The 10635-nt window shown below is 55.7% G+C and overlaps 1 protein-coding gene across 1 annotated transcript; it reads right to left on the bottom strand.

The window, feature by feature from the left end:
- Window positions 1–7824: 7824 nt before the first annotated feature.
- LOC127344421 (ribosome biogenesis regulatory protein homolog) lies at window positions 7825–10218 on the bottom strand. Its single transcript, XM_051370688.2, has 7 exons — window positions 9912–10218; window positions 9456–9507; window positions 9232–9360; window positions 8744–8861; window positions 8448–8634; window positions 8238–8351; window positions 7825–8151 (listed from the first exon to the last, which is right to left on the bottom strand). The coding sequence occupies exons 1-7, from the start codon at window positions 10167–10169 to the stop codon at window positions 8026–8028; spliced, it is 984 nt and encodes a 327-aa protein (XP_051226648.1). The 5' UTR covers window positions 10170–10218; the 3' UTR covers window positions 7825–8025.
- Window positions 10219–10635: the final 417 nt, after the last annotated feature.

Here is a 10635-nt window from a genome sequence, read left to right as displayed (position 1 = left end):
ACGGACAAGTGGAAAAGGCTAACGGCTTAGTCCTAGCCGGCATCCGGCCCCGGCTGGTGGAGCCGCTCGAGCGAGCAGGCTGTGGATTGAAGAACTGCCCAATGTCTTTGTGGAGCTGCGCACAACGACAAACCGCTCGATCGGCTTCACACCATTTTTCCTCGTATACGGGGCCGAAGCCGTCTTGCCGGCGATATCGAGCATGACGCGCCAAGGATCAAGCTCTACACGTAAGCCGAAGCCAAAGAAGCTCGCGAAGATGGAGTTGACCTGGTCGAAGAGGCCCGGCTGCTGGCTGAGTCTAGATCCACTATCTACCAGCAAAGCCTCCGACGCTATCACAGCCGGAAGGTCCAGCCCTTAGCATTCCGAGAAGGAGACCTAGTGCTCCGGCTGATCCAGAGGACAGCCGGACAGCATAAACTGTCATCCCCATGGGAGGGTCCCTTCATCGTGAGCAAGGCAGTAGGCAATCATTCCTACTATCTCATAGATGCCCAAGAGGCTAAGAAAAACAAGCCGGACAAGGCTGACGAGGAGACTAAACGTCCCTGGAATGTCAGGTTACTCCGCCCATTTTACACATGAGAGCGGGAATGTATGTATCCCTTGTACCCCTTTTGTGAGTTATGAAAAAGCTTGCGCCAAGAGCGCCGTTTCCGACAAGTTTTTCGCGTACTTTACCTTGTTTCGCCAATTGGCTTGAACCCTCTCACGCGGCCGGCTGATCCGGTTTCCGACAGCCGGCTTCCGATCCAGCTACAGACCGCAACCCGGCTGTCCGGCTGGCGGGAGTAAGGTCTAGGGAGCCGGCACGCGAAAAACGACTAAGGGAAAGAGTAAAAGCGAGTTGACTTGCAACTTTTCATAAAAGTGCCGGATTGCCGAATTCAGCTTGTTCGACTGAAATACTGTCGGCCTCACCCAGCGGCCCGCTCTTGATCCGGCGACGGATCGCAAGTCGGACGTACGACCGGCAAGAGCACAGCCGAAGAGTGGGGCGGATGGGAAAAAGCGAACGAGTCGAAAGAAAGCAACTCGGCACACAAATGATTAACAAACATATTAAAGTGTGACATAATTAAAGGGCGATAATATTCATACATCTGCACCCGGCATACCGGGGATTTAATAAATTGTCTTGGCAAAATAACAACTGGAAAGCAGGAAATCTAAGCCGGAGGGGCATCAGCGGAGCCGGCTGCCGGGTCGTCCTCGGGCACGTCCTCCGCCTCCTCATCGTCCATGTATTCTCCATCGGATGGAGGAGGGTTCGGGTCCGCGACGAAGAGGGCCTTGTCGACGAAGTCGGCGATGGTGCTGGCTCGAGCAAGGCGGGCGGCCTTGAGATCGGCTGGGAGCTTGTCCTCCACGCCGGCTCGCCGAAACTCAAGCTGCCCCAGGTCCACCTCGTTGTACCAGGAGAGGACGAAGGACAGCGCCATGTCGGCACCGGCGCGCGTGGCCGACTCCTTCCAGTCGAGGAAGCGGTCCGGCGCCCGCTCCATCGCGGAGATGAGGCCGGAGATATCTTGCGGCGCCGCCTCTTCAGGCCACAGCATGGGCACCAGCTCTTCAGCCGCCTTCCGGAGCTCCCAGCCGAGCTTGGTGATGGGCTCGATGCGGGCAGCCATGGACGCCAGGTGGTCCTCCATGGAGAAGTACTCCGAGCTGCCCTCGCCGGTCTCCCGCCTCCTGTAGTCGCGCGCGGCGCCAACGGCTGCCAAAGCCGCCTCCTGCGTCTCCGGGAAGGCCGCTGCAAGAAGAAGAAGCAAGTCAGAAACCATCAAAGCCGAAATAAGCTGAAAAATGCAAATTTTCGAAGTCCTAAGCCAAAAGGAAAAGCACGGCGGCAGCAGCAAGAACCGACTGTCGCTAGCCCGAAGATGAGGATAGCGAAGAAATCGGAAGTTTCTGGCCGGCTGCCAACCGCCGGCAGTCGACAGCCAGCCGGCAAAGGGAAAGGAACATAGAGATGTACTCACCCGCCAAGCCGCGATCAAGCGCGCTAAAATCGTCGGTCCAGCGTTTGGCGGTGGCCGTCGGCTCTGTGGACTTGGCGGTGACCTCCTCTGCGGCGCAAGCCGCTGCTTCTCCACCTCCGTCGGCCGCCGGCTCGGATCATCCACCTTCGCCTTCTCCGCCGTCTGAGGGAGTTGAGCTCGGTGAGGTGGTTACGCTCCAGCGAGCGCAGCCGCGTCAGCTCTGCTCGGCCAGCTTGAGCTTGCCGGCGGCAGATCGGCCCGCCTCCTCGCTCTCGGCGCCTTTGCGCGCGAGCGGCTCGGAGATCCGACTCCGGCTGCGGGACCTTGGCGGCTTCAAGCTGCGAGGCGGCCGAGAAAGAAATGTCAGCCAACCAAGGCTGAAAGAAAACAAGACATTAAGTCGAAAGAAGCATAGAGCTTACCCTTGACGGCTTCCGGCTCGCGGGCCAAGTCGGCCCGGTCCAGCTTGGCCTTGTGGTAATGGGTGACGGCGCGATTGTACAAAGTGGTGCGCCGGTCCATCACAGCCTAAGGAAAAGAAAAAGTTAGTCGATCGAGGCGAAACCCGTGCCGGCTCCAAGCAGCCGGCCCATGCCTCGGAGGGCTACCGGGATAATGATCGAGATCAAAAACAGACGAAGCTTACCTTGCCGGCTTCCTCCACCTTGGCAACGTTAGCCGCGGCCTCGGCTGCCCTGGCCTTGAGATTGGCTGCGGGGCTGGAGAAGAACATCTCCACCGATGCTTGGCCGGGGTTCCCCTCCCGGCTGGACACCTCGTAGGAGTCGGCGCGGAGCCACGCACGCTGCTCCATGGTGGCAGCCGAGCCGAGGCTGGAGTCGGAGGCGGACAGCACCGAAGAAGAAGTGCGCCCTTGGCCACGTGCAGGCCTTGCGGTGGACGCCGATGGGGTCCCCGTCCTCACCCAGCGCGCGAGTCGGCGCCCTCCATGCGCGCCGGCTCGTCTCTCGCCGGCTCCTTCCTGGCCGGCTCCTCTGTCGTCGAGCTGCGGCGGCGGCGTCGCTCGGCGCAGCGGATGGCCCAGCCGGCCCGATTGTCTCCGGCGCACAGGCGCCTCCTCCGGGCTCTCGTCCGGCTCCACCACGGTGGGCCTGGTGCCGGCTCCGGCCGCGGGCGGCGCAGCCCTGCCAACGCCGGTTCGAGGAGCAGCCCTGCCGGCTCCGGCTCCGGTTGAAGGCGGCATGCCCCGCCCGGCCCGGCGGCTGGGTCCGAGAAGAGGTGTCCGGCGCGAGAACATGTCGTCCGGCGTCGGCTGCCGCGTCGGCTCGACCCGCATGCCGCGATCAGGCGGCGAGGCCAGCGGCACGGCGAAGGAAGGTGCCCCTGCGGAAGGCGCAGTACCCGCAGGCGGCGGTGGCGTAGGAGCGCGCGATGAAGGCTGCGGCGTCGGCTCCCTCCTTTGGCGCAGCGGCGGCGACGCGACGCGCAGAGCCTGCCGGGAGCCGCCACCCTGAGCAAACTTGATAGGGGCCCTAGCCGGACAAACAGAAAGACAATAAGCATGAAAGTAAGGAAAGAAAAGGAATCAAACAAGAAAAAGAAAGAGAACTCACCCGGCCTGCTCCGGGACCTTCTTCGGCTGCTGCCGTGGCTGGCTCTTCGCCTTCGCCTCCAAGGCGGCGGTGGAGCCGGCTCGCTTCGTGCCCTTGGGCGCCGAAGTCGCCGTGGTGCTTGGCGGCCTCGTACGCAGGGGCACGGCGGGGATTGGCCCCGTGCCGGACGTCGCCGGCTCCTCCTCCTCCTGCTGCTCTGGTGAGGGGGGCGGATTGTGCTCCCCCTGGCCGCCTAGATCAGGCTCCTGCGGCAGGTCGTCGTCGCCGGCATGGTCGCCGGCTTGGTCAGCCGGATCGACGTGATCCGGCGTCCACCTCCTCGTCGCCAGGTCGCCGTCCTCGGCGTTCTGGCGCTCAAAAAGCTAGAAAGACAGAAAACATAAGCATATGACAAGCCGGAAGTCGGCAGAAGAAAAAGGAAGTCGGCCTCGCAGCCGCAAGCCGGAAAATGGCAAAGACACGAGGCTTACCCGCGCCGGTGGATGGTTCCTGTCGCAGGGCACCAGCCCGTAACTCCAGTCCTCCGGCAGGTTCGCCTTGGTGATGTGGTTCACCCGGCTGGCCACCAGGCCTTGGTGAGCGGCGCAATGGACGTCCGGTTCGGATCGAACCGGCCGGACATGTGCCCGATCTTGTGGGTGCGCATCTGGAGCGGCAGCACCCGGCGCTCAGCGATGGTGCGAGAGGAGATCTTCGGCGATCGGCCCGCCATCGGTGGCTGTCGCCGAGAAGTCCCAAAGCAGGTTCACCTCGGCGTTCGGATCCGACGAGCGGGCGTTGTGGCTCCGATTGATCCGGCCGGCCAGGGGAGCCGGGTTGAACTCCGGCAGGTTGATCCGGTCGACGAGCTCCCTCGTTGCGCACGTAGAAGAATGACATCTGCCGAGTTCTTCACCGAGTCGACGATGGGGATTTTGGGGAAAGGCGTACCGGGCCGGGTGTAGATCTAGGCGGTGCCGCAGGCTGGCAGGCGGCCGTCGTTGGTCTGCGCCTTCACGAAGAAGAGCCGACTCCAGACGTCGATGTCGGGACACAAGCCGGCGTAAGCCTCCATGAACGCCACGAAGCAGCTCAGGAGGACGCACGCGTTGGCCGGCAGGTGGTGCGGCTGAAGGCCGAAGTGGTCGAGGAACTGCCGGAAGAACGTCGAAGCCGGCAGGCCCAGCCCACGATCGAGGTGCGCGCCGAAGACGACGCGCTCGCCGGGCCGCGGCTCGGGCTCCACCTCCTCGCCGGGCACCCGCGTGATCACCGATCGCGGGATCCGCCGGAGGCGCACCAGGCGTTCGATGTCGTCCTCCTGCATGTAGGAGCCCCTCCACGATCCGGCTGGGGGACGCCATTGACGAGGTCGAGGAAGAAGATGACCGGGAGAGACTAAACGGCGAGGAAGAACCTTGCGACCGCGGCGGCGACAACGGCGGCTGAGGACGCTCCGTCGAGACGCGCGGCCCCGTGGCGCGGATTGACGGAGTGGCGGCGGCGGATCGGTGGAGATTCGCCCGCCGGAGTTCGCCGGCGGAGGCGTTCGCCGGAGCAACCGCGAGCTCGAGCGCGCGAGGAGCGATGGAAGCGAGGAGCGCGAGGAGGAAGAGAATGGCAAGTGGCCGCCTCGATGCCTCCCGCGGCATTTATAGCCTCTGCCGCGGGCGGTTGGCCTCCGAAGTGGCGGTCGTGGGCCACGTCCCAGTTTCTTGCGCCGTAACTCCTCCCACGTCCACGACGGTTTTCGAAACGGCCACACCACGTCGCCCACTACCGCACCGGATCCGGGGGACATTGATGTGACCAGACGAACCGACCGCCGGGCCGGGCGTCGGACCCGATCAAGTCGGGCGCGAGGACCCGAGGCGGCGGAGACTCCGGCGCGCCGCAAGCCGGAGCCGGACAATAAGTTCCACTCGAGCCAAAATTCATCGGCAAGGCGGAGGCGCCATCGGATCTTGCGAAAAAGCAAAAGCTGTACAAGTGTAAAGCGGCCGGCTAGAAGCGGCCGGCGAGAACGAGCCGGATGAGGGCGCAGCCGGCTGAATGGAAATTCTCGGTCGGCCCCTCCAAGTGCCGTCTAATATATTCGAGAAGCCGGGAAAACCTGCCTAGGTCCTTACGGACGCAGGACCTTGCCGGCCGGGGGCTAATGTCGGGGGAAGACCCGGATAGGGCAATGGACGCGGAGCAGCCGGCTGGCCAGCCGGCTCGCGGCAAGGCGGGCGAGGAGCAGCCGGTGGCGCCGTGGCCGGCTGGTCCGGAAGCTTCGGCGCTCTAGGTCCTAGTCGGCACAGCTACGGCCGCCAATCTTGTGGTGGGCCGGCTTCTACAAGCCATGGCGAGTCTTGCCTTTGGAAGGAACCGGGTTGGTGATCCGGGTTCCTAAAGTCCACGCCGACTCCATCTTCCGTAAGCGCGGAGCCTTTGTGGAGCAATAGTGCCACGCGCGGACAGGCCGTCGGGGCTTACGACGATCCGTGCGGCTACGATGGGCGACGGCGACAGGGACACCTCCTCCATACCGCTGACCGTGGCAGCCGGATGGGACAGGCCACGATGCCTCAACCACTCCTGACGTCACCGCCTCGGGAAGGAGCGGAAGCCGAAGCCGGCCCAGCCGGCCAGTAAACTATAGGGTCTTATATGTAAAGTGCCAGCGCCTATATAAGCCGCACTACCCCCTCTCGTGCAGAGGATCGATCATTTATTGCTTTCACCCACCTACAGAGCGGCGCGGTGAGAGAGTCCAGCGTCTCGCTTAGCGTCTCCGGAGCAGCCGGAGACAGCGCGAGGAGCACCATTGTCTTTGTGTGATCATCATATACACTCATAGCAGGAGTAGAGGTTTTACCTCCACCGGAGGGCCTCGAACCTGGGTACGTCGCCGTGTCGCTCGTGCCCATACCCGCATCCGGATACCGCCGTGAGATCCCTCAGGAACCACTTCGATTAGCCACCCTATGGCATATGCCGTGACGATACCACGACAGTCCAACATGACCCCATGTGAAAAAAAATCTACAGCTGTCATGTGTGTAAAAGCAACAGTATTTTTGGCACTATTGCATGTACCATAAGAATAAATTGACAAGGACTTTATAAATTTAGTAGTACTTTTCGCAGGACTACATGAACATGGCATACAGACTACATGCGTAAATAATAGAGGACTCTATAGATACAGTTCACGAAATGCATTTTAAAAAATTAAATATTAGACTCATTTCGAAGAGTTTGTTGCGAGGAAGTCAAATATGCAAACAAAATCTCATTTGTATTTATTATGCGAAAGTTATACTTACTTTAGAATTAGTAGTATATTTCAAGAAGAGAATCTTTTACAATGAGTGGGCAAGCTGACGAACCCCACAGATATGCATCCCTATGCATGTGAACGGCAGAGATTTTCACCGCGTCCCATTTCATGAGCACCGTTGCATTTTCGATCAATTATCTTTATGAACGCACGACGCGCACCCTTCCTCTACGAACATCTTCAAGAGACTGATGCCATCAACGGATCCACTAGGTCTTGAAATTAACAAGTCTATTGACGTCTCGCGAAATCATCACCTTCCACCGAAAAATAATTCCACGCCGGCATCGACCATCCATCCAGCTACCGCAGTCTTCTCCAATCTCTACTGCATGGCCCTCTGCAATGCCCTTTTTGGTTCGTGATCTGGTGCACGCGTCTTCCGGTTATCATCATCAATGGAGAGTTAGTTATCTAATCTTAAATCCAGATGTCCGTTTTTCTGAATTCAGCAAATGACCTGGATAGGTGGTTTCTCTGCCAAAAACGTTACAGAATTGCTTGATCCAGCCTATTGATTTTTGGCCCTATAACTTTTCAGCATTGTAGTAGGTAGAATTGGTGCCCTGAACGAGAAGTTTATATGCTTCAGTTCAGTCTGTTCCCGAAGCTGCTCCGATTCCTCAACTTCTGGTTTTTAGTTACTGATGCTTCCCAAGATTGCTCTAGATTGTTGATTTATCAACCAGTTCAGTATGCGTTTGGTCACTTAATCCATCACTGTTTTTCCTCTTTGGCTGTTATGACTCTGGTGAGCCAGAACAGCAGTTATGTATGTCGTTCTCCCTGCAATATTTTTATGCTGGTCTTTCCTCGATTGGAAAGGCTAATTCAAGATGGTTTTTCTACAATACTATTGTTCAAATACTATGGAGAATACATGCAACAATTATTCAGAAAGTTAAAATAAGAAACATCAATTTTCTTCGTTAGGTTGCTAACTCTCATATTGCGAACAGGCTTTCCAGAAACATTTCCCAAACTTGTGATAAATATATAATGCGTGCACATCATTATCTGTGAAGCGTTGCCATAGCAACATTCACTTTCTTGTGTCACAACTAACATCTGGAATAACAGTATCTCTCCCATGAACTTAAACAGGGCAGTAGTAACCATACAAAATCGCCTCCTACAACACGTTCCCAAGGATGGTGTGGACCTAAGCGCTCTTCTTTGAAGATTTCTTGTGGATTTTCTTCCCAGGTTTCAACTTATCTGATCCAGATGACGACTTCTTGTCTTTCCTTCTGTTGTTGTCCTTCTTCACCTTGTACATCGTGATTGCCTGGTACCAAAGTTATGTAGAGATGTTTGTTAGATGGTGCAGACTAAACAATCGAACATACAGTGTTATTTGTTTTCAGAGCTTACCTTGCTGACATCCAACGGTTCCTCGAAGTTCTTGGCTAGTAGGCTGTTCAAGATTTTGTCGTTTTGCTGCTTCTCCAGGTTGCCCATTCCTTTCCCTTCAGCCACAGGGAGGAACTGCAGAAAAGAAACAGTTTAGCTACTGAAACTATGAACTTACAAATGGATATGAGGATTCACAAAAGGTGAACAGGTTTATAGGAGGAGAAAAACCTTTCTATGTTTGCCAGCTTTCTTAAGAGGTTTCTCGCCAGGCAACTTCTTGTCAAACTTCCCACCACTAGCCGTTGCTGAAGAAGCCATACCAGCAACATTCTCAAGGTCTTCCTTTTTAGATTTTCTAGGCAGATCAGCTTTAGTTCCTGTGATCGGAATGGATGTGGCAGCAAGCTGTATATGACTGCATAATATTTTTCAGGAAGCATTTAGATCAGAAACTTGAGTTGCCAATGTAATGAATAACAGCAAACGTAGTGTTATGAGGTACATAGATAGTAGGAAAGGATTACCTTGGCAAAGCACCAACTTTTGCGGCATTCTTTAGATTACCAAGTCTGTTCTTTTCTTGCTTATCAACCCTGCCCTTCTTCTCTTCCCTTCTTTTAGCAAATGGATCAACACCTGGTTCTGTAGACCAACATATTTAATTAGAAGGGTACCAGATTGAGCAAAGAGGTTTGAAGAAACATCATGGTATAACTAATTACATATAAACTGAGCACTCTTACATTCAGTCAAGTCATAAACGAAAAAAGAGCATTGGAAACTGATTGCTGGACTAAATCTGTGTACATAAGCAAAAGCATGCAGGCTGCTAAGCATTTGAATCACAGCACTGGAAACTGATTGCTGGACTAAATCTGTGTACATAGGCAAAAGCATGCAGGCTGCTCAGCATTTGTACCACAGCACAGGATATAGGCTATCCTGCCATTTTGGCTCAACATGCTTAAAAAGAAGCTTTGCTAGCCATAGATACAGGAGAAAAGTTGCTTACCATCTGTCATTTTAGCTTCGATGATGGGAATGTCTCTGTCGTCATTAACGCGATCATAGCCATAATTCCGCTTCCACGAATTGGTTTGCTCATCCCACGTACGCTTGTTCTTCTTGCAGTTGACAATCCCTGGAAGTATGTTGTTACTGTTATACTAAATCCAGGCGAATAGACTTCCAACAAAAAAAAAACACTCCAAGAGCTGGCAAGAATAACAATTTCACCTTTCTGCTTTGCGAAAGCCTCCCACTTTGTAGGAGGCGCCGGCCTTGGTAGCTGGTGACAGGAAAGAAAATGGTTAGTCATTTTGCAATCCACAATTGCATGTATATATCAACATAAGTTCACATTCAACTTGATATCTCTTTTACGGATTAGCATGGAACAAGAAGGAAAGTTCAGAACTAATTAAAGTAAAATCAGGGCAGCAAGAATTTCATGCTAGCATGTTACTCTCGCATCCGTAACCTAAACTGAAAACAACGTTTCTTCACAGGCTGAAGTTCCTACCAGAGTGACTCCAGCTCGACTACTACTACATCATGGGCATAAAACTTCGTAAAACTAAGCATTGGGCAAGCGCACCCAAGCACGCGTTCCATAATCTCCAGCAGATCAACAACGCAATCGACACTAGCGAGCAGAGACGATAGAGAGAAAGAGAGCTGTCGTCTTCTCACATGCTTCTCGCGTGGGAGGCGGTTGTTGGGCGGCGGGAGGCGCACGACGGGCCCGTCGCGGCCCTCGGTGGCGGGCAGCGAGAAGAGGGCGTCGGCGACGGCCTGCGCCAGCTCCGTGGCCTTGCGCAGGCACTCCTCCCGCAGCTCGGCCCGGGACGACGGGGCCGCGGCGAGGTGGTGCGAGGGGTCGTAGGCCATGAGGTGGCCCAGGTCCACCTCGTGGTGGCTGGAGGCGGCGGCGGCGGCTTCGTCCGACATGGCTGCGGGCGGCGCCGGCGAGCTGCGGGACGGGGTTTGGGTGGAGAGTAGAGAGGGGTGGAGCGAAGCTAGGGCTTCGTGGTTTAGTAAGCTGGGCTGAGGGATGCGGTTTGGGCCTCTGCGCTGGGTGAATTCGGCCCGGCCTGAGTACTTCTGTGCTCGTTGAGCTTGTATGGGCTGGGCCTTTGGGATAGTTTTAAGTAGGCCAAATTGGTCCACTGACCGTCCCTGAAAAGGATGTTCTCTGATTTTAATCTCAACGTTTCAGTTTACGTCTTTTGCTAGCTTCCTGATCTAACTCCTGTTCGGAAGAGCAGCTGCAATAGCGCCCGTATAAACACGAACTGAAAAATGAAAATCAAACGTCGCGGAAAATTTTGCTCCGATGAACCATGCGAAATAAAACGAAATTTTGCTCTACATTGGAACATAATTTACATGTACAAATCAAAATACTAACTAAACC

This window comes from Lolium perenne, chromosome 1 (genome assembly GCF_019359855.2).
Source record: "Lolium perenne isolate Kyuss_39 chromosome 1, Kyuss_2.0, whole genome shotgun sequence".
NCBI lineage: Eukaryota > Viridiplantae > Streptophyta > Magnoliopsida > Poales > Poaceae > Lolium > Lolium perenne.
The sequence above is the reverse complement of the archived record's forward strand: the minus strand, read 5'-3'. Positions and strand labels throughout refer to the sequence as shown.